At 43.5% G+C, this 24,825-nt stretch overlaps 1 protein-coding gene and 1 long non-coding RNA gene across 2 annotated transcripts in view; one reads left to right on the top strand and one right to left on the bottom strand.

The window, feature by feature from the left end:
• MORN1 (MORN repeat containing 1) overlaps positions 1 to 16,381 on the top strand; it is a 180,966-nt gene extending 164,585 nt beyond the window's left edge. The window contains exon 14 of the mRNA XM_033922591.1: positions 16,173 to 16,381. Coding sequence (XP_033778482.1) covers positions 16,173 to 16,321 — 149 coding nt within the window. The 3' untranslated portion in view covers positions 16,322 to 16,381. The remainder of the gene's footprint in view (positions 1 to 16,172) is intronic.
• Positions 6,717 to 24,825, bottom strand: part of LOC117349308 — a 41,440-nt gene continuing 23,331 nt past the window's right edge. The window contains exon 3 of the long non-coding RNA XR_004537129.1: positions 6,717 to 6,986. This is a non-coding gene — a long non-coding RNA (uncharacterized LOC117349308). The remainder of the gene's footprint in view (positions 6,987 to 24,825) is intronic.

A 24,825-nucleotide genomic window follows, 5' to 3' on the forward strand; every position in this document is an offset into this window, starting at 1 on the left:
TTGTCCTTACTATTTGGCAGATATATTTACATGCAACTTTCAGACGTCAGTACAATTTTTTGTGCTCAGATCGCAAGGCCAACTAACTCCCTGTACAGCGCATGCAGTTCTCAACACTCTGGCATCTTCCTCTTTGCTCCAGCACACATCTCTTTCAGTTTTGTATTTTAAAAAAAATCCATGATTATGGGATCCAGAGAAAAGTTGTGGGTCTTGTATGCTCACAATATAGAGAAGAAAGTGGTAAGAAATCTAAATAATGCTAACCTTTTACACGTTCACAAACCTTACCGTAAAATGCCAATGTTATACTCAGAGCTCCTTTTACTAAGCTGCGTTAAGGCATTAACGCGCGGAATAGCGTGCGCTACATTGCCCTGCACGCTAGACGCTAATGCCAGCATTGAGCTGGCGTTAGTCCTAGCCGCGCAGTGCGTGGTAATACCCTGCGTGCGCTAAAACCTTAGTAAAAGGAGCCCTCAGTCTTTTGGTCTTCTGTGCACTTCTCTGTATCTGCACTGATTTAAATGTGCTGGTGTGTTTTTGAAGGTTTTGCGCAGTTATCTCATACATGAAATCCATTTTTTAAATGGGATATGCACAAAATGCTAAAGCCAAACTAACCAGTGCACAAAAGCCTATTGTTAAAATTTGCGGATGACACCAAACTCTGCAGCAGGGTTAGAACCGCAGAGGAGTGCAAAGACCTGCAAAGGGATCTAAGCAAACTGGAAGAGTGGGCAAATAAATGGCAAATGCACTTTAACATAGAGAAATGCAAGGTCATGCATATAGGGAAAAGGAACCCGATGTTCTGCTACAAAATGGGGGGAACATTACTGGGAGAGAGTAAGCTTGAAAGAGACTTGGGTGTACTGGTAGATACAACAATGAAATCATCGGCACAATGTGCAGCGGCCTCAAAGAAAGCAAACAGAATGCTGGGCATCATTAAGAAGGGTATCACAACCAGGACAAAGGAAGTCATCATGCCGCTGTATCGAGCGATGGTGCGCCCTCATTTGGAATACTGTGTCCAGTATTGGTCGCCGTACCTCAAGAAGGACATGGCGATACTTGAGCGATACTTGAGCAGGTCCAGAGAAGAGCGACGAAAATGATAAAAGGTATGGAAGGCTGTTCATACGCTGACAGGCTGGACAAGCTGGGGCTCTTCTTCCTGGAGAAGCGGAGACTTAGAGGAGACATGATAGAAACTTTCAAGATCATGAACGGCATAGAGAAGGTAGACAAGGAAAGATTCTTCAGACCACGGGGAACCACAAGTACAAGGGGGCACTCGGAGAAACTGAAAGGGGACAGGTTTAGAACTAACGCCAGGAAGTTCTTCTTCACTCAGCGGGTTGTGGACACATGGAACACGCTCCCGGAGGATGTGATCGGGCAGAGTACACTACGGGGATTCAAAGAGGGATTGGATAGATTCCTGAAGGATACGAGGATTGAGGGGTACAGATAGAGGTAGATCAAGAAAACCTGACAGGTCGTGGACCTGATGGGGCCGCCAGGGGTGCGGACTGCTGGGCGTGATGGACTTCTGGTCTGACCCAGTGGAGGCAACTTCTTATGTTCTTATGTTACATCAGCCTCTACATATAAGAATCACTATAAGTATATCTTGCAAGAGGAGTGGTAGACTCATCTGATAAAGACAAGGGACCAAAGGGGTATTTAAATCAAAATGTACCAAGTGAATGAGTAAACAAGAAATTGGTTCTTTTTTTCCCTAATCTTCATTGGCATTCCACCCAGGAGTGGTGACGGTGCTGACTGGAGAGACATTACACTGTGGGGTTTTTTCATTAGAAAAGAAATACAGAAGCAGCCAGATGTGCCAGGTTGACAATGGGGATTTATTTTCCTGTCACTTTAAGGGATTTCTTGTTATGTCAAGTTTTTTGTTTGTTTTTTTAAAATATATCCTTTGAGATTTATAATTATATCCCTACTTATTCTCAAAAAAGACAATTATTATCTTAGTTTTCTTCCTTCCCTGCAGGGAGATGCAAAATTCTAGCAGCTGCAGATTTCCCAGAAGTCTTTACAAGACAATATCTGCCTCATCTGAGGCAAATCCAGATGAGCTGTGCAGGGATCAAAAAGGAACTTGTTTATATATGACTATTTCTCTCAAGACAGTTAAGGTTATGTGTCGAATGTGTTCACCTTCAAGTTAAGGTTGTGGACTCACTTCTTCCAAGCAAGTTCAGTTGTTTACTGTTATTTATCAGAGTTTATGATGGCTAAAACTGGTAGGAAAAATAGTCTTTTCTGCAAGGACATATTCCATAACACGAGGGGGACGCCAGGAGCGCCAAACCACGAGGAAAAACAGCAAGAAAGGCGACCAAACGGGACTTACTTTGCCTATACACTAATGCTAGGAGCCTAAGGGCTAAAATGGGAGAGCTGGAAGTATTAGCCTGCAAAAAGGACCTAGACATAATCGGAGTCACAGAAATGTGGTGGACTGATGACAATAAATGGGATGTGGCCTTAACAGGGTTTAAACTCTACAGGAGAGATAGGTCACACAAAAAGGGTGGAGGAATAGCGCTATATATTAAAGATTCCATACCTTCAACCAGAATGGAAATAACAGTAAGGGCGGACGACTTGGAATCATTATGGGTTAAACTACCAGGAGGAGCAGGAGCAGGAACAGACATAAAATTGGGTCTGTACTATCGCCCACCTGGACAATTGGAAGAAATTGACCAGGATCTGGAGGCCGAACTGAGGCAGATATGCAAAAGCGGAAGCGTGGTGGTGATGGGGGACTTCAACTACCCGGGAATAGACTGGAGCATCGGGCACTCAAACTGTACGAGGTAGACCAAATTCATGGAAGTCACGAGGGACTGTTTCATGGAACAGCTGGTCACGGAACCAACACGGGAAGATGCTACTCTTGACCTAATCTTCAACGGACTAGGGGGACCCGCTAGGGAGGTGGCAGTACTAGCCCCACTAGGAAACAGGTAGGAGTTTATTATATTTTAACCGGGGGAGGATTAAAGGATAGGCAAAGTAGGTGCTGATTGCCTCCTGCCCGACCAAAGCAGGCAGTGGGGAGTGGAGCTAGGGCAGGTCTGGGGTGGAGATGGGCAGGCCTGGGAGTGGGTCTAGGGTGTCCGGATTTTACAGTCGTAAAATCTGGCAACCCTATCTCATTCCATTCTTCATTTTCTGGAGCCATATGGTAACCGTAGCCTAGGACCCACCGAAGAATTAATCTTGCCCGATTTTAACTTCAGTTCCTTAAAGTGCTTTAAATATATTGTATTAGTGCTGGATATGTTCGAAAAAGGATATCATATCTGAATAAAATGTTGCCTGGTGACAATACGTTCACTAGTTTAATTTATAAGATCATTCTCCAGATCAGAGTCATGAAATGTGATCTGCAGCTAGGCACAATTTGACATCATCTGTACTGATTAAAAAGTATGTTGAAGGCTGAGATGCATCATCTAATGTATATCGCTACTTTCAGGCTCCAGCAAAAATACATAAAAAAAAAAGAATTACCGTAGCTGAAACTAGCAAAATATCTGAAGGAAGAAAACTTGTGAAAATACTCAGTATTCCGTATCTGGGACAGATGAAAAATTTCTGGATGTCAGATTTTTTATTTTTTTTTTTGGGGGGGGGGGGTCCTTTGTCCTTTTTAGACCTCTATGTTCAAGTCTTCCTCTCTCCCCCCACAAATCTCTCCTCCCCACTCCCTCTCCAGTGATCCTCCAAACTTGTATGTCTTCAGCAGCAACAATTACACCAGGCTGTCTCCAGTCAGCCCTGGGACCTTCCCTTTACCACATCCTGCTCATGCAGCAACAGGAAGTTGAATCAGAGGAGGCAAGACACAGCAGAGGAAAGGCCTAGGGACCGGCTTAATTACTTCTATTGCTGGTAAAAAAAAAAACAAACACTCAAGTTTGAAGGAGTGTGGGGGGATGGAGGGATGAAGAAGCGGATGAGGGAGCAGGAGGAGAGGGAGCAGAGAGAGAATACACGAGAGGAAGACCCTTCAGTGTGTGTGCCTGAGGAGGAGGCCAAATGTGTGTATCATACACCTACTTTATGTGACATGGTATGTCTCTTACCAAGTCCCAATCCATCACAGCACCACAGAAGACCAGGAGCCAGACTGGGAAGAGGCTGTACTGAAGACTTTTCTTTTTTTCTTCTTCCTTTTCCAAAACTTTTAATCAGCTTGCACTCAGGGAATATACCTCTGGCTCCCTCCCAAGAGTAGGAGAAGAGAATAGGCACTGCAGACATGAATCCCCAAAAATATTGGGGGTGGGCAGAGGGCTGAACCCCTTTGCTCTACGGGCCAACCTTCATCAATCCTAGCCCTGTGGTTTGTTCCCAAGTGGGGAGGGAAATCAGCCCCTAAGAATTGTTGCCTGCATCCCCCAGTTGCACTCTCTGCTTTACCTAGAATCAGGACCTACAGCCTTTCCAGAAGTTACCTACTGCTCCAGGCAATACCAACCCCCTATAAAGAGAGTAAAACCAGCTCTGAGCTTTTTTATTCTCGCGCCATCTGCTGGCAGGAGGTCATAATCCACTCATCTAGCAGGTCTTGCATGGATGATAGGGAATATATAATATAAACATATTTTAAAGAAAAGAGACGATTCATATTGTTTTTCATGACTTCAGATCTTACAATCTGCTAAAGGTTAGCGTGAATTTCTATTCACTGAATCTTTAAGCTGTAAACATATGTGCAACACATGTTTTCCTTGTGTTTAGAGTTTTTTTGTACATGGAGTATTGAAACTGGATACTTAGAACTAATTTTCTTCTGAAAACCTCAGTCTTTGTCTTGGTAGAAGTTGACACAGATTTTTTGTATTTACTGTATCAAGTCATTGACATCACCCCAAGGAGAGCTTAACATCTCTGTATTGCATTTGTTTTCACTTTGTGGTCATAGCTGGGTAAGAGAAGAAAATGAAAAAGTATTTCTATTAAACCGTGCTTTGGGTTCTTGTTTCTGAATGTTCTTTATTGGAGAAGGTAAAGGTTTGTGTTTTAAGAATGGTAAGGCAACTCCTACTAAGACTTAATAGGTAACAACTGGCAGGTTTATTTTTTAGTAAGCATGGTATTGTACAGGCAGTCCCCAGGTAAAGAACGTCCAACTTACATCAGACTCGTACTTACAAACTAGGGTCCTGTTTCTCCCTTCTTGTGCCATCACAACCCTCTTCCTCCCTTCCTGTCCCAATTCAACTCTCCTCCTACCTTCCATGTCCCAACACACCCCTTTGTTGTCCTTCCCATCCTCTGTTCTGTGTCTCAAATTCGTGCCTCCCTCCCACGGGTGTTTACCTCCTCTGGCTGGCTCCCTCCTCCCAGTTGCACTTTTATTTACAAAGCCACTAGCAGCAGCTCCTGCCTGTGATACATGGCTGACCCGGAAGCCTTCCCTCTGATGTCAGAGGGAAGGCTTCGGGTCAGCTGCTGGCCATGGCTTTGTGAAGAGAAGTGCGGCTGGGAGGAGGGAGCTGGCCAGAGGAGATAAATGCCTGTGGGAGGGAGGCACAAATTTGGGACACAAAATGGAGGGAAGGATGATGAGGGGTGTGTTGGGACAGGAAGGGAGAAGCAGGATTGCATTTGGACACATATGGAAGGGAGGGAGCACAAATGTCAGAGAAAGGAGGAAGAAAGGAAGGAGCATGAACTTGGGACATAGGATGGAAGAATGGAGGGAATGAAGGAAAGAAGTGCTAAGGTGGGGGAAGGAATAGAAAGGGAGAATTGGACATGGATGTCTGAGTGAGAGGGAAAGAGAGATGGAGGGAGGGAGGGGAGCTTGAACTTGGGACATAGGATGAAAGAATGGAGGGAATGAGGGAAAGAGATGCTAAAGTGGAGGAAGGAATAGAAAGGGAGAATTGTTGGGCATGGGTGTCTGAGTGAGAGAGGAAGAAAGATGGTGCACATGGAAAAATGAAGAAAGAGGAAAATTGGCAAAGGGAAGGAGAGAGAAATATTGGACATGATGGTGGGAGAGGCATGAGGTACAGATGCATGGAAGAGAAAGATGAGAAGGAGAAATGTTGGATGTGGTGGTGACCTCTCCAGTGGGATGGATGAAGAACAAAAGTAAGTGTAAACCTCCTAGCTTTTCTTTCTATTTAAACTACAGTATGGGCAGACTGGATGGACCGTCATTTACTATGTTACAGTACTTTATTTTGAGGGCTATTCCTTTAATGTTTTTATAGAGTAACATACAAATTCAACTTAAGAACAGTTTTAAAAATGGAACTTGTTCTTAACCCAGGTACTGCCTGTACTTTGAAGTGAACCCTAAGATTCTGAGGCTAAGAAAAAATGTTTGTCTTTCATTTTGCATGTTTCATAAAAATATCTACCGGTATTTTAGGATTTAATAGCAAATATTTCACTTCAACAGTCTACAACTACCAAATTTCATGCTGACTCCTTGTGAAATTTTCTGAGAATACTGAGCCAAACCAAAATATAACGATGAAAAATGTAGAAGATAGGAAGTGAGGTATACAGGAAAACTCCACACAGTACAGAAACCTCACTTATCAGGATTGAAGATCAACAATCAATCAAAATCATAATTGGTGAAAAATAGATGACAAACCAACTTAATGTCATTTTTTTACTTCTTTTATTATATTGTAGTATGCTTGCCCCAATGCTTCTGTGCCCGACGGGACCCGTTTCGCCACAACGGGCTTTTTCAAGGGTTCCAGCAGGGAGCACTCGTTTATGGCTTCCTCTCGCTTCATATGTGATATCGCCACAAGTAATCAGGTAGAAAGTGTGACAGTAAAAGCCAGAAGGATGCTTGGGTGCATAAGGAGAGAAAGGTCCAGAAGGAAAAAAAGAGGCAATAGTGACCCTGTCTTAAGTCTCTGCTGAGACATCATGTGGAGTACTGTGTACTAATACTCTGGAGACTTCACCTTCAAAAAGACATAAACAGAAAGAAGTTGAAAAGGTGGCTACTAAAATTTATTTATTTAAAAATTTATATTCCGTTTAAAACTAAACGGTTTACAAAATGTACATACACAGTATTTAAAATAAGTACATGGTAAAAACGAATATATAGTTTTAAAAAAACATGTAATAAGATAAACATAAAAACAATCTTGAAGAAGATACCATAATATGGATAAAAAGATCATGAACTTTATCAAGAGTAACTTGCTATTCTTTAGGATTCTGAATGGAATATTGCTACTCTTTGGGTTTTGGCCAGGTACTAGTGACCTGGATTGGCCACCATGAGAATGGGCTACTGGGCTTGATGGACCATTGTTCTTTTGTTCATTTCTCTGGTTCGATTATGGCTGCAAGCTAGACATTTTAACCAACTTTTTGGCATTGAAAATGCCCCTCCACATGTCTGTTATTCCATGTAAAATATAATAAAGCCACATTTTGTAAGTGTGCAATAATTTTGCAACTTGATTTCAATATGATTGTGTGTTGGTAATGTTTTACAAGGAACTGGAACTTTTTACTAATGAGAGCTCTGTGCATTAAGACTTCCACACGCTTAAGACCACCAAAACATCCAGACCAAAGAAGCAAAAGTTGGTCGTTGGTTGCTATGTGAGAGGGCTCCAGACGCAAGTGGAAATAAAAAATCAGCTTCGGATTTTGTTAGCATTAAACTTAGCATGTCTTTCCATATGCAAAATGTCAAAAGAAAATGATAATTCCAAAATTATGAAGTATTGTTTCTCTATTTTCCATGGTCTGGAATTAATTTTGCATACAAAACAGAGCAGTGGTACATGGATCAGTTCAGTGCATAGTTATGCAGGTACTAAGGGCATTTGACTGATGGGTCCAAACAGCTATAATCTGTTTCCAACCAATATTTAATATGTGTAGTATAACTTCTGGCCACATTACATAAAGCAAGATTCCTGTGCTAAATGAGCAAGGATGAAGGGGAAACCCATATGTAAATATATTGACTCATGTAACCACATGACTGAAATAAAAAGTCAGAAATCATCTGTTTTTTGCAAAGTATGGAAACAATGTTTCTGGTTTTCATTTACAATCAACACTACCCCAAAATGTCTAATTGGCATTATCCCTGGACAAGCTGGCAGCATATTCTCACATGTGGATGATGTCATCCATGGAACCTGGCATGGACTGTCCAAAGTGGATTGTCACTTTAAAAAGTCAAAAGATTGCCCATACCGGCCATACCCAGGTGCCTTCCCGCCCACTATCAGCTCGCAGGACCATCATTTTTTGTTTTCCACAGAGCGGAGAAGCCATCTTTTGGTTTTCTCTTCACATGTCTTTTGGCATGTATCACATGCATTTTTAACGTGTATATTATACACATTTATTATCCTTGGACAAGCAGGTAGCATATTTTCACGTGTGGGTGATGTCATCCACAGAGCCCAATAGGGACAGTGGTAAAAGTAAATTGCTACTTTAAGTTTTTAGAAACTTCATGACTGCTTGCACCACTTGTGTGCGAGTGCCTTCTTGCCCAACATCGGCTCACGGTACCTCAGTTCTTGGTTTTCCACCGAGCGAAGAAGTGCTATTTTTGGATTCCATCCAAAGCGCGTTGCCTTCCTCTTAACAATTTTCTAAATTTTTTTGCCCTTCGGCTTTATTCTTGTTTTCTTATTTAGTGGTGTTCTTTAGTCTGTGATAAACAAAAAAAATTATTTATATATATATGTTTTTCAGGGGGGTCCCTTTTTTTATACCTCAGTTGGGCCTTTTGGTTCTCTTTTATTCCTACTTCAGCAGTTCTCCTTTTCAGTATCATCATTGAGTCTTTTGACCTCGCCGCCGAGATTTTTCCATCCATGTCTAAACTTTTGAGTAGTTTCAAAAAGTGTTTTGATTGCCAGCACCCTATTTTAATCACTGACCCACACAATTAGTGCTTACAGTGTTTGGGGCCTGAGCATCGAGTACCGTATTTTCACGCATATAACGCGTGCGTTATACACGATTTTTACAAACCGAGTATAACCATGTGCGTTATATTCGTGAGTGCGTTATCCCCTTTTTTTTTTTACATTGTTCCCCCCCCCCCGTCCGGTTCACCCCGCAGGACCGCTCGCACCCCCAACCCCACTCCCATCATGTAGAAGCTGCCTACCGTCGTCCTGCTGCTTCCTCTGCCGGCGGTCCTGCCCCTTCTCTTAGCCCTGCGTCTATGCTGCTTCCTCTTCCGGCGGTCCTGCCCTTTCTCATCCCAAATCAGCCACAGGAGGTTTTTCCAAGGGAGCTAGTGAATGGCTACATTTTAAATCTTTAAGTTCCACAGTACCTGTTTGTATACTCGACAATGGTAACTCTTGCCGTTCCCCAACCGATTCCAGGGCTCCACGCGGCGGCAGCTGTGGTAGAGAGGCAGCAGAAACCCTCTGGACTGCCAGATCTTCATCCTCCTCTTCTTCGCAGCTCTCGGAGGGAACTGCATAGCTCCCCTCGCTCCCTGTGTCCTGCAACATTGGTCGGGGGAGTGGCTGCACCGGCTTGTTACGCTCTTTCAACAAAAGACTAGTTGCCTCGAATGAGGTGTCCAGGTTCTCTGATATGCCCCTACCTCGTGCCGAGGACTTTCCGTCCGGTTCTTCTTGGGGCCCGCGTTGGACGAATGCGTCCATCGGCCCAGGCAATTGCTGTGTCCCGGGTTCCGTGGGATAGACCTGGGTCATGGATTTACGCTTCACCATAAAAATGGCTCGATAGCGTTCAGCCCAGCACCTTCAGATCGCCATCTTAGTTAGGCTCCTCCTCCCCATTCTCTCCAGATTTCTTATTCAATATTACTTGGCATATTTTAAAACAAAACGTGTTGGGTCCTGTATCCCTAGCGGACTAGGTCCTTTAAGGCTCTTATGTGGATGATTTACTTTTATGTGGATGGAATTATTTTATGTGGATGATTTCAGTGTTCCTTTGGAACTTTGACACTTTCAAATAAAGTCCATTTGGGAACATCGTCACTCCACAGAGTTTTTTTTTGGTTTTCTCTGGATTTTCTTCTTTGTGGATATTTTGGGGTCAATTCCTTTTGTTTTTTTGCATATTTTAAAACAGACAGACACTTCCTGGTCTAATTGAAAAATATCAATAAATCTGGGCTGAGATTATAGACTCATATACGTCCACGAACAAATGAGTCTTTAATTCTTTTTCAAAAGAACTAAACCTCTGAATCTCTCAACCGAAGGGGTAAAATATTCCAAAGCTTTGGTCCTGCTGTTCTAAAAAAAATTGAAGAATGATAAACTTCCAAATGCACCATTCGAAAGGATGGAACATCTAGAAACGCCTTTTGTCCAGACCTCAGGTTCGTAACTGGTTAATGTATGTGAAACTCAGCTGCCAAAGTTGTACTGTTCTACTGTTGTGTGGAGAGGCACTGAAGTTTCTAGTGATTCACTTTCTAAAGTGATTCTTAATAATGAGCACTCCCTCACAGCTGTGACAGCAACAATCTGTGCATCTTTGTGGTGCGACTAAAAATGGAAAATTAAAACAATGGTTAAATAGTTATCGTACCCCCTCTTTGCTTCAAATGTCACCTTTTGAAGTTTTCTTTATATACGAAGCCCAATAACTTCAGCCCTTAGCCATCCTAGTACAATTGCCTTCCAATTAAACATATTACCAGCACTTAAAAGCCACTGAAGGTATAAATAGAGCGACAGAGCACAATACACACTGATTCACTGCACTCCCTCAGACAAGGAAGTTAGCTTCTATTGCAATACAGGCTGGCATTTTGGATGAAGTGTTTTAACACCAGTGAGACTAAAACCGCATCATCACCTCGCAGAAAATGCCCCGCGTGATCCAAAGAGCAACTAGGAAATCACATGACCCCGAGCTGTGTCATCTTCTTCATAAATGATACCGCAATTTGGTTTTGATTTTGGCTTGTTGATTCAGAGAAAGAGAGCATTACGGAAGAAAAGTAGTAGAAAATAGATTTGAAGCGAAAAGCCAAAGTTAGCAGGTAGATTTTGACCAGACAATAAATTTCAGACATAGCTTTCTAAATATATTAACATAGTAGATGATGGCAGATAAAGACCCGGATGGTCCATCCAGTCTGCCCAACCTGATTCAATTTAAATTTTTAAATTTTCTTCTTAGCTATTTCTGGGCAAGAATCCAAAGCTTTACCCGGTACTGTGCTTGGATTCCAACTGCCGAAATCTCTGTTAAGACTTACTCCAGCCCATCTACACCCTCCCAGCCATTGAAGCCCTCCCCTGCCCATCCTCCACCAAACGGCCATACACAGACACAGACCGTGCAAGTTTGCCCAGTACTGGCCAAAACAAAGCCCAGTATTGCATTCAATAAGGAAGAATTCTAGTTGCTTTAAATATCCTGAAGAAAATGTAATTTTGTTCAAGACTAAGCACCTATTTTTAAAACCGACATCGACATGATTTATGGGGTTTGTTCTCTTAGGTTTCTGTGACTGGGCTCATGATCCTTGCAGTTGTCCAGTTCTTACCGGGTCTGAATAAGGGGAACTAGTGTTTCTCCATAGATGGAGGCCTCGATTTCTTCATGTTTGTGTCCGAGCCAGTTTGCCGCCATTTCCGAACCAGCCTCTGAATACAGTGTTTAGCTGGTGGTTGTGTTCCTGGGTACTTGTCAGCGAAGGCCTCTTCCGTTTCATTACCCGCTTCACGCATAGCCTTCCACAATCACTATTCTTTCTGGCACCGGCATTAGAAATGGGCTACTTTTCCATGGCCCACCCTGTATTTTAGAGATCATCAAGAGCTATGTAACACTGGTCTCTATTATGCAAAATGTGCATAGTTATAAATTTCAGCAGACTGCAGATGTATATATCCCCACCAGACCTGGCAAATGTACTTTTGGCAGCCTAAGAAAAATGTTACAGGAAGAATAACTCCAGATACTTATCCATTTATGCAAATTAAGAATATACATTGGAGAGACCAATATTTTTTGTCTCACTGACATATTTTGCTTCTTTCCCATGGAACTGGGCTCTGGTTCTTCTCAAGGTTTTCAGGTAATGTTGTAAAATCATTTGACTGCAGTCTACGAAGCCAAGTGTTACCGGGTTCCTTTTCACTGCACATTTATCAAGTCTTGTACAGTATAAGCTCATAAAATCTGCACTTTTTTCTTGGCAATCCAAATGGAGTTTTTATTAAAGACTTCTACAATACACGTAAAGTAAATTTCGCAGTAACTGCCCCTACCCTCTGGAATTCCCTGCCATAGCAACTCCGCGACGAATCACGACTTGATAAATTTAAGACAGATTTAAAGACTTTTTTATTTCGCGATGCCTTCGCTAACACTTAGAGCCATCATCTTTTTTTTTTTTTTTTTTCTTCTTTATTATTCTATTCATCAATAATAACTGCTTTCTTTAAAGCATCCCTCTCCATTATGTTTTATCCTAACCCCACTATCTCCATTTTCTTCTCAAATATGTAACTTCACCCTCCCTTCCCTTCTATCCTCACGGTCTGTAATGTTATTTGTACATACACAATACCTCTTTTTTTTAGTTCTTTTTTAGTTTCTCTTTCTTTTAAACATATTGTTAACCAGCCAGATATTAACTTGATGGTTGGTATATCAAAACTAATAAAACTTGAAACTTGATTACTATTTTGTTTACTGAAGACATATAGGAATATTTTGTGATTATAACAGTGTTTTTTTCCCATCTGGTTCAAAATATTTATATTACTTTTGGTTTTCCTTTTCCCCAAATAATTTGTGCCTCGGAAGTATTTTGGAGCTGGTTTAACCTAGGATGTGCAATGAATGAAGTGTGGGTAAGTATAGCCTCTCCTTTAGGGTGACGGGACTAAATTGCGCGAGATAACGGCACGCCGACAACTGAGCGCAGACAACTGAGCGCAAGGTTGACAGCGCGCCGAAGAAAAGCACTATTTTAAAGGGCTCCGACGGGGGGTGTGGGGGGCCCCACTTTACTTAACAGACATTGCGCTGCCGTTGTGGGGGGTTTGGGGGGTTGTAACCCCCCACATTATACTTAAAACTGAACTTTTTCCCTAAAAAACAGGCAACAAGTTCGGTTTCAAGTATAATGAGGGGGGTTACAACCCCCCCAAACCCCCCACAACGCCAGCGCGATGTCTGTTAAGTAAAATAGGGGGGTTCCCCAGCAACACCCCACGTCAGAACCCTTTAAAATAGTGCTTTTCTTCGGCGCGCCGTCAACCTTGCGCTCAGTTGTCGGCGCAATTTTGTCTATGAACCGGAAAAGTGTTATTGAAGGTCATGTACATACTGACAAGGTATTACACTAATATGTACTACGTGATTTAGAGTACAATTCATGGTAGGAGGTGGCCTAAAAAGGAGGCACATAGAGGGTTTCTTGGTTTTTTTTGACATTAGCAGGACCTCTAAGCTAGAGAGGGAGAGGGGTCTGTTGGATTTTTTAATGCTTTCTCATTATACCACTTCCATCTTCCTCCCTCCCACCCCTAATGACATAACTGGGCAGCTTAAGGAATAGAGAATGGCATGGGAACAAATGTGTCCCCATCCCCACAGGAATTCAGTTTTCCCATCCTATCCTTGCGAGTTTTGTTGCTGTCCCTGTCTCTGCCCCATTCCTGTAAGCTCTGCCTTAACTGCACAAGCCTCGAACACTTATGATTTTAAAGTGTTTGAGGCAGATGAGGACGGAGCTTAGGCATTGTAGGAATGAGGCATTATGACATCACAATCTGTGCTCTAGAATGTTGCTACTTAGGATTTTAAAGCGTTTGAGGCTTGTGCAGATGAGGACGGAGCTTAGGCATTGGTGGAATGAGGCATTATGACATCACAATCTGAGCTCTAGAATGTTGCTACTTATGATTTTTAAAGCGTTTGAGGCTTGTGCAGATGAGGATGGAGCTTAGGCATTGGTGGAATGAGGCATTATGACATCACAATCTGAGCTCTAGAATGTTGCTACTTATGATTTTTAAAGCGTTTGAGGCTTGTGCAGATGAGGATGGAGCTTAGGCATTGGTGGAATGAGGCATTATGACATCACAATCTGAGCTCTAGAATGTGGCTACTTATGATTTTTAAAGCGTTTGAGGCTTGTGCAGATGAGGATGGAGCTTAGGCATTGGTGGAATGAGGCATTATGACATCACAATCTGAGCTCTAGGATGTTGCTACATAGGATTTTAAAGTGTTTGAGGCTTGTGCAGATGAGGATGGAGCTTGCAGGCATGGGGCAAGGACAGGAAAAGAGCTCGCCGGAATGGGACGGGAAAATGAGTTCCCACGGGGACAGGGGAAAATTTGACCCCGTGTCATTCTCTATTCAGGAACTCTTGCCAGCCCAAAGGCAGGAGAAGCTCCTTCTCTAATGTGTGCTTCTCATCTTCCCATCCGCTGCATGTCTGAGAGCATACACCAACTCTATAGCATCAGTGGGGGATAACTCAAGCCATGGCAGGAGAAGGACAGGTAACACAATGTGATCCTTTTGATTTGTTATCAGACTATCTTACTGTTAGAATTTTTTTATGAGTCACATTTGTGTCAGTTAGATACTAAGGGGGTAGTGCGCAGCGGCCGCTAAGAGAGCGAATAAAATGCTAGGTATAATCAAGAAGGGTATTACAACCAGAACGAAAGAAGTTATCCTGCCGTTGTATCGGGCGATGGTGCGCCCGCATCTGGAGTACTGCGCCCAGTACTGGTCGCCGTATCGTAAGAAGGATATGGCGTTACTCGAGAGGGTTCAGAGGAGAGCGACGCGTCTGATAAAGGGGATGGAAAACCTTTCATACGCTGAGAGATTGGAGAAACTGGGTCTCTTTTCCCTGGAGAAGAGGAGACTTAGGGGGGATATGATAGAGACTTACAAGATCATGAAGGGCATAGAGAGAGTGGAGAGGGACAGATTCTTCAAACTTTCGAAAAATAAAAGAACAAGAGGGCATTCGGAAAAGTTGAAAGGGGACAGTTTCAAAACGAATGCCAGGAAGTTCTTCTTTACCCAACGTGTGGTGGACACCTGGAATGCACTTCCCCATCTTAGGCTCTCTGCCAAACAAGCTCCTCCTTGTGCCATCACCAGCAAGACCCCCACTGTCCAACTTTAAGGATTTTCCTAGGGGCTGACTCTCCACCTGCATGTATCCCCTTCTCCAAACTCCCCCTGGCCCCTCACCTTCCCATAGATCTCATTATATGGAAACATGACCTTTAGTTCTGCAAAGCTACTGCTAAGGGTCACCAACATCTTATTGAAGATGGCACCAATAAGGACAGAAGCGACTGGGAATAGCTCCTGGCCACACCACTAGACCCCTGGGGATCCATATTCAATGCTATGTAGATGGCCGGGAATATAGCTGGCTATCTGCCAATATTTAGTGAGGGATAGCCGGCTATTTCACGCTGAATATCTGGCTTAGCGGATTGACCGATGACTTGCAGTATCGTGTAACATAGTCACCGCCAATATTCAGAGGGTTGCTGGCTAAGTTTGGTATATCTTTGGCAAATGAGACTTAGCTGGCTAGCTGCTGGCGGGCCAAAATAGACCAGAAATGCAATGCTGGTGTCCTGATAAGTCGCTGGCATTGAATTTCCGGTATTGCCGTGAACTGCAGGAGATCGCCAGTGATCTCCTAAAAGCTGAATATGAGCCTGCTGGCATTAACGCTCAGGTAGGTGCAGGTGGCTGGCGCTAGGGAGGGGCCTGGGAGAGGGGTTTAGTTGGAAGAGGGAACATATGTGGGGGGTTAGCCACTGGGGATGTTTGGTTCGGAATGGCATAAAGGCGAAGGGCTTCATTGGGGAAGAAGCCTAAAAGGGTACAATAATGTTTGTGAGGTAGCTTGCAAATTGCTTTAACCTCTTTACCATGTGTCAGCAACCTGTGGTATTGAGATACTTCAGGTTGGTGATTCGCATGGTAAAAGCCTACGTTTACCACACCTTGATAACTTACCCACAAATGATAAATCCATTTGCATAATGATTGCTGCTTTCTGATAGATCCAATCATCTTTCTTCATTTGTATATGTTATGTGATGTATAATTATGTCGTGCAAAATGTATTCTTGTTACCTTATTTCCTTATCTTTTTCAGGTGAATACATAATTATGGTTCACGAGGTCACCACACCACCATTCTTGGACCAGACCCTCCCACCTGCTTTCAAACGTTTGAGAATTATTGTAGAAAAACCCAAAGTCAAAGGCACTAAAAAAGATACATTGAATGTTCCTCATATGTAGCCAGAGATATTGATTGGAAGGATTCAGTCCATTATAAATGGTCATCTGCTTTTCATTCTATCTATTTATTTCTGGATGTGTTGGGGGAGGGAGGAAGGGGACAAAGATGTGTTGGGGGAGGGAGGGAGGAAGAGGACAAAATATTTAACATTTCACACTACATTATAAAGTGTCAACAAACCAGATATAAGTGATGCTTTATTATTGGTCAAATTTAATATGCTTGTGACTGGCTTTCAAGATTTATCCTCTTTTCATCAGTACAGATAAACTACAGAATAATTTACGTACTTCTTAGTTTGACTGCATAAGACATTGCAGGTCAGTGGGGGAAGGAGCTTGATGGAAATGAGAGACAGCAAAGCTTTACAGTAGAGAGTTGCACGGGGACAGAAATCAAACCCGTCCCTTCCCATCCCTGGTAGAATCAAGCCCGTTCCCGCTAGGCATCAAACCCATCCCCGCCTATCCCCACAAGTAAGTGAATCCGTCCCCACCCATCCTATAAACTTCAGAAGTAGTTATTTCATTTAATTATGCTACTGAATTAAAGGGTTTGGTAGAGACCCATTTACAAATAAGCAAAGACACTTTATTAATTTGGAAATATAAATTGGGAAGAATACATACTTTGTAAATGGGTTTCTACCAGAGCCTTTAATGCAAATATAAAATATAAATAAATACTCAGCTGATGAGGACCCCTAAGCTATGTCAGCTGAGGACTTCCTCTGCAGGTGGCCGGGGGTCCCTTTTGCCAAGCTTGGCGTCCCCGAGTCACAGATGCTGCCACCTCAGTGGCTCATGGATGCTGCCAGCGACAGCTGCGCTTCGTGGAGGGGAGTTCTGGCTATCTCTAGAGGAGGTCCTCTGCTGGCGGTGCTTGGGGATCCCACCAGCCACAGCAAGTACTTCAAAACTGTAGAAATAAAACCAGAAATGCATTTCCTTTTCTTTTGAACACAATACAAAGACATCTGCTATATACATTTCCCAAAGCTAACATATTTTATTCAATAAATTCCATTTTTTACCTTTGCTGTCTGGAGACGTATTTTTCCATCAAGTTGGTCCCAGTTTCTTTTTTCCACTTGGTCCAGCATTTATCCCTCTCTCATCCCCCGGACCATGTGCAGCATCTTTCACCCCTGCCCACCAGCCCCATGCCCAACATTTCTCCTATCACCCCTCTCCAGCACCATGCCACATTTCTCCCTCCATTCCCTTCACCACTATGTCCAACATTCCTCCCTATTGCATCCCTTTCAATCTGTCCTACTATTCCCTTTCCACCACAACATTTCTCCCTCTCATCTTTCTCTTCCCTATCATCTGTACCTCCCTCCCTCCCTATGACCAAAAATGGAGAAATTAGGTTCTTACCTGCTAATTTACTTTCTTTTAGCTTCTCCAGACCAGTAGAGGTTAACTTTACGAATGGGAATCCCTCCGCCGGTTCCCCCGCTTCCCGTCCTGCACAATGACGCCTTGCCAGCGCCCCCTTTGGTTCCGGTGGGGGCCCGGCTGCGTGAATTTTTCCCCAAATGGGCCGAGATCACGTCCGATCAGTGGGTCCTGGAGGTGGTGCGGGACGGTTATGCCCTGGAGTTCGCCCGCTCTCTGCCGGATTTTTTCCTCGCTTCTCCGTGTCAGACTCCGGGGAAGACGCAGGCTTTTCGCCAGACCCTTCAGCGCTTGCTAGATCTCAGGGCAGTTGTTCCGGTGCCCCCTCCGGAGTGGGGCACGGGCAGGTACTCCATTTACTTTGTGGTGCCCAAGAAGGAGGGGACCTTTCGGCCCATCCTCGATTTAAAAGGGGTCAACAGGGCTCTCAAGATTCCCTCTTTCCGTATGGAAACTCTGCGGTCGGTCATTCTGGCGGTTCAGCCGGGGGAGTTTCTCACTTCTCTCGATCTGACGGAGGCCTACTTGCATGTTCCCATTCGGGCCTCTCATCAGCGTTTCCTGCGCTTTGCGATCTTGGGTCGGCACTTTCAGTTCTGTGCGCTTCCCTTTGGGCTGGCCACGGCTCCTCGGACGTTCACCAAGGTGATGGTGGTCGTCGCGGCAGCCTTGCGGTCGGAGGGCATCCTGGTACACCCCTACCTGGACGACTGGTTAATTCGGGCAAAGTCGTTGCAGGAAAGCTCCCGGGTTACTGCTCGGGTGGTGGAGTTTCTCCGGTCGCTGGGCTGGGTGGTCAACCTTTCCAAGAGTCGGTTGGTCCCGGCTCATCTTCCATTCCCCGTGTATACCATCTCTCTTTCCCTCTCACTGACACACTCACGACCAAACAGTTTTCCCTTTCTATTCCCTCCCCCACCTCAGCATCTCTTTCCCTCCCTCCATCTTCTCTCCCAAGTTCATGCCCCCTCCCTCCTGTGTCCAAAAACGCACTCCCTTCTGTGTCCCATGTTTGGGCACCTCCCATGTCTCAACGCGCTTCCTCCTTGCTGCAACGCGTGCATGCCCGCTCGCTCCCTCCTTTTCTGCTCCCCTCCCACAAGGCTGTACCTTTCTGCTTTCTAGCTGCATTTCTTCGCACTGCACACTTCACATGGTTGACGCAAAGCCCTGCACACTACACCCTGCGCGTGGTTGAAGCAAAACATTCAAATGTCAGCTCTGACGTCGGAGGAAAACATTTGTTATTGAAATATTTCTAGCCTCAAACAACCCAGTTTTGCCCTGGACAGCAGTAAGGAAATTCTCCCACCTGATATTTTTTTAAATGTATGCAATCAGTGCCAATGCTCACACAAAAACCTTTTTTAAAAAAGAATTGCTCTTGTATGTATAATTTTATGCACAGAGCATATTATCAGAAGCTTTATGCATAAAACATCTGTGTAGACTGGGAGCCAGTGAAGTTACAAAGAGAGCATCTAAATTCAGTGCTTTCCTTTATCATTTTTCTACACTAGAAAAGCTTTCCATCAGATGGCTTTACGCAGACATGAGGTCTTGCATCCTAGCCACAGCAAACACATGACAGTTATATCTGACAATGGGTGAGAAAGCCAACGTGCTTATTAAGTCATTTTTCATTTATTTCAAATTATTTAATTATGCTAATTTTCAAATATCTTCCATCCTTGTTTACTTCTAGTTCCTGTTACATGCCCTTACTGTGGAGTCATTACTGACCTTTATACAATAAAATATTTAAATTCCACAGCAAGCTGATAATTAAAAAAAAAAAATCTCTATCCATTTCTAGCGAATGACACAACACTAACACTATAACACCAACAAGCATATATACTGTACTTTACAGGATTTTCAAAGTAGGCATGTTCTTTCACAGTGAAAATCACCCCAGGAAAAGTACCTACACATATGTACAGCTGTTAATATGTACAGGTTCTTTTTCTGAGCAAAAATACAAACATACTTAAGAAAATTGAAAATTATAGTGTAATTCCAAATCACATCTCCAGGTAAAATGTCAGTATATATACGAGCTTGTTTCTTGATACAGCCAGGCAGTTCTATGAAAGCATTTCTCGGCAAATAAACGTAGTTTTATCTGCAGAAATGGTTTGGAAAATTATCATCTAAAGCTACACAAAGTACACTTTCTTTTCTAGTTCATGGAATATCCAAATTGGATTATACAGAGCTGTCATGATATTGCAATCCTTGTTGACTAGATCTGCAGGTCACATGGCTTCATGTGCCCAGTCATTTCCACTGTGCAGTAACTGAGAAGGAGCCTTATAATTTTGGCATGCAGACTAAACAAATAGGACATGGATGAGTTAGATGATCAGACAAACACACAGAGGAAACTCAATGCCACTATTTTTACATGATGGCTTTTATGATCAGAATGATATTTATGGAAATATGCTTCAGAGAGATTTATTTAGTTTTGACATTTTATAACCCACTAATCTAAAAATGATGTTTGACCAAAGCGGCTCTTAAAAATGTATGCATGAAATGCGAACAATGCAATGACAACGTAAAACATGGAAAGGGACCAGCACCTTATGGAGATTTGTGTGCTGATAAAAGGACTGCCTCTTTGCCCATTTTCTGTAGTCAGAGGACTGAAGTTTGTCCCGTGAATGGGACATTAAATTTTTAGGGCTCCTTTTACAACAGCGCGCTAGGGCCTTCAATTGCCGAGTGCGCTAGTCGCTACCGCCTCCTTTCGAGCAGGCGGTAGATTTTCAGCCAGCATGCGCTAATCCGGCGCATGCGTTAAAAACGCTAGCGCACCTTTGTAAAATATCTTGTTTTTGTGAAGAAGTTTGTTCCCTGCAAGGGAAAGAGATTTTTTACTCAGGATATGAGCCCCAAATATATTTCGCACTGCTTATCCAGTTGTTGGGTCCCTTTCCTATGTTCCACTCCTCCTCATATATCCCTAGCACTTGTAGAACATAAGATTGCCGCTGCTGGGTCAGACCAGTGGTCCATCGTGCCCAGCAGTCCGCTCACACCAGCGCCCACTAGCCCTACCTGCGTACATTCCAGTTCAGCAGGAACTTGTCTTTATTTAACCCCCTCCCCTCCACCTTTACCAAACCACAAAAGCATTTTTTAGCACAGGCCGGCGTACTGAATGCTCTATTCTGCTCCTGACTTCTACAATATTTTGATAGAAACAGATAAGACAAATCTCCAACCACAACTTCTAATTAACATGTGACTAATGTAGCAGACCACAGGCATTCCATGTTGTCTCAGGCTCAGAGACCTTTGTGAGATGTGGTGGCCCGCAGACAATAGGTAGGAATTATAATCATTTTTATTTCCGATTACAAGGTGAAAGTGAGCCTACTTCCTGTAAAGGAGCAGGATAATTCATAACCGTATCAGGAGCATTCCTAAATATACAGTCATCACAAATGGAGCCCATTGTGGTTACTAACAAAGTATGCATTGTCTACAAATTCTCCGACAGCTTTCAGATCCATCCATTTTCCAACAACTAAAAAGCAACAGAGAAAATGGGTTCTCTTCTTTAGATGTGGCTATTTCCTTGTCAGCAGAGAAACCACTGCATTATCACTTTATGATCCTGGACCCATATTTGGTAGTAGAGAATGACATGGTGACAAAATTCATCACCGTTCCCGTCCCCGTGGATAACCACGGGAAATAATCCCATGTCATTTTCTAGTATCTATTTCCTTCTACACCAGCATTCTTCAAAGCAAAGCTTGTGGGTCAGTGGTTGTGGCCATTCATACTCTGATTCTTATGGGAGCCAAGGATAATGAAGCCATTGTGACATCACTGATGTGATTGGCTCTTAGGCACTGGTGGAATGAGGCATTATGACATCACAATATCTGCTCTGGATACCAGAGACTGTCATTCTGTAGTGTCTGTTTCAACCTCAGTCCTTCTACACCAGCATTCTTCAAAGCAAAGCTTGCGGGTCAGTGGTTGTGGCCATTCATACTCTGATTCTTTTGGGAGCCAAGGATAATGAAGCCATTGTGACATCACTGATGTGATTGGCTCTTAGGCACTGGTGGAATGAGGCATTATGACATCACAATATCTGCTCTGGATACCAGAGACTGTCATTCTGTAGTGTCTGTTTCAACCACAGTCCTTCTACACCAGCATTCTTCAAAGCAAAGCTTGCGGGTCAGTGGTTGTGGCCATTCATACTCAGATTCTTCCCTCTCTCCTTAAAGAATGACATGAAGATGGTTTCCCGCGGTTATCCGCGGGGACGGAAACAGTGATGAATTTTGTCACCGTGTCATTCTCTAGTTAATTTCTCCAGAAAGCGGCCTTTCTATTTCAGGTAGTAAATTGAAGGAATACAGGAACTTAATCACGGGATGGTTGAAAGGAAAATGATCAAATAGTATAGTAAAAAGAACACAAATGGTCTCAAAATGACTTCCAAGTTGCTGAAGTGTTAGCCCTCTCCTTTCTTCAACTCTCATTCTCCCTCTTCCGTTGTTTCTTTTATTCTTCTCTAAAGCTTGGCTTGGCTTTTTGATCTCTAAGAAAACAGTCTGTTAATCAGTAAAGCAGCAAAAAAAGCTCTGGCACCCAACTGGATTTCAGCCAAACTAATGCATTCCAGATACATCTGAAGCAGAGGAAGCGTGCTGGGGGGGGGGGAGGGAGGCTATCTCTGGACTTTAGGCAGGGTTTAGTTCAGCACTGCTTGTGCTAAAGAAGGATGCACTATGTTTATTGAAATAAATAAGGGACATGATGCTATGAGCCCGGACAGTATCGGAATTTTAATATCTGTGATTCTATGTTAAAAAACATTCATTTGAGCTAGAAAACAGCAATTAAGCACAATCGCTTTTAGCTGAGCTAGCTGCAAAGTGATCACACTTGCGATACAGGGCTGACCTTAGAGGACAGCAGGTCCCAGGATGAAACAGCCAGAATGGGGACCACCTGGGATTGAAGAAAAAGAGATAGCATCCTTAACATTGAAGAGCTGGCGATGGACCTCTGGCTGGACCATCTGATCCTAGCCTAGGGTTATCATAAGAACACAATAATTGTCGCTGATGGGACAGACCAGTGGTCCATTGGGCCCAGCAGTCTGCTCACGCAGCGGCCCCTAGGTCAAAAACCAGTGCTCTAAATGAGTGCAGCCTCACCTGCGTACGTTCCGGTTCAGCAGGAACTTGTCTAACTTTGTCTTGAATCTCTGGAGGGTGTTTTCCCCTATAACAGCCTCCGGAAGAGTGTTCCAGTTTTCCACCACTCTCTGGATGAAGAAGAACTTCCTTATGTTTGTATGAAATCTGTCCCCTTTTAACTTTAGAGAGTGCCCTCTTGTTCTCCCTACCATGGAGAGGGTGAACAACCTGTCCTTATCTACTAAGTCTATTCCCTTCATTATCTTGAATGTTTCGATTATGTCCACTCTCAGTCTCCTCGTTTCAAGGGAGAAGAGGCCCAGTTTCTCTAATCTCTCACTGTAAGGCAACTTTTCCAGCCCCCTAACCACGTTCTGGTTCAGCAGGAACTTGTCCAACTTTGTCTTGAATCCCTGGAGGGTGTTTTCCCCTATAACAGCCTCCGGAAGAGCGTTCCAGTTTTCCACCACTCTCTGGGTGAAGAAGAACTTCCTTACGTTCAAATGGAATCTATCCCCTTTCAATTTTAGAGAGTGCCCTCTCGTTCTCCCTACCTTGGAGAGGGTGAACAACCTGTCTTTATCTACTAAGTCTATTCCGCTTACTCCTGCCTTTTTCTCCCCTGCTGTTACTCTCCTCTAATATGTAACTTCCACAAGTGATAAAGAACCAGTGTTATAGTGAGCTTAACTATGCATATGTCAATGCATTGACGTACACCAACACCAGTCAATCCACTCAAATAAATTAGTCTTCAGACCCTCAGAAATGCCACCATCCACTCCATTGTAGTTTCAATAGTGGTTTGATTTACACATTAGATCCTCACCGGGTCACTTATAATCTATTATAAAGATAGAACTTTGCTCTGACTATTTTGCAAATAATCTTCTTATAAAGCTAATACTTAGCTGAGGTGGTGCATTCAAAGGGATCTATCACCAACATGTTTCACCCTATACTGGGTTTCATCAGGGCTCCGATCCCTCTAAGTTTGAATTGGTTACCCACAACGCGACCACTTCTCCTCCCCGGTGTCTCGCGGCACACCTGAAATCTCGGGTGGCACACTAGTGTGTAATATACTGGTTTAATGGATGAATATCACTGCTTGAAGATTTATAGCACAGCCTCCGCCTTTCCCCCTCAGCCCAGAAGCATAAGGACAATATTTTGCCATATAGGGAGCATGGTGACGGGTCAAAAGCGCGTGAGGACAAAGGCACGCCGAAAACCGAGCACGGACAACTGAGCGCAGGACTTCATCGCGCTGAAGAAAAAACATATTTTAAAGGGCTCCAACGGGGGTGTTGGTGGGGAAACCCCCCCCCCACTTTACTTAATAGAGATCGCACTGGCGTTGTGGGGGATTTGGGGGGTTGTAACCCCCCTCATTATACTGGAAACTTAACCTTTTCCCTGATTTTTAGGGAAAAAGTTAAGTTTTCAGTATAATGTGGGGGGTTACATCTCCCACACACACCCCCAACATGGCAGCGTGAGGCAGCGGGATCCCTATTAAGTAGAGTGGGGGGTCCTCCCCCCACACCCCCTGACAGAGCCCTTTAAAATACGGGTTTTCTTCGCCACGATTAAGCCCTGCGCTCAGTTGTCCACTCTCGGTTGTTGGCGCACCTTTGTCCTCGCACGCTTACGAGTAATTGTGAGGAGCTAAAAGTTAAGATGTGCCACTTTACGTTAACATGCACTGTTTTAGCACAAGCTCCATTCTATGCAATGAGACCTGGTTACAAATAACTGGGATTTAACATTAAAATAAAAACTCTTTACGGTAGCCCACATTGATGAATGGCTTAATATTATCTATAATTTTTGAAAACATATGAATAGCAGAGTTGTGCATTCACCGTCTGCCAGCAAGTGCATAATTTCTGCTAAATGTCAGCATGATCATTTTTATGG

This window comes from Geotrypetes seraphini, chromosome 15, assembly GCF_902459505.1.
Source record: "Geotrypetes seraphini chromosome 15, aGeoSer1.1, whole genome shotgun sequence".
Classification (NCBI taxonomy): domain Eukaryota; kingdom Metazoa; phylum Chordata; class Amphibia; order Gymnophiona; family Dermophiidae; genus Geotrypetes; species Geotrypetes seraphini.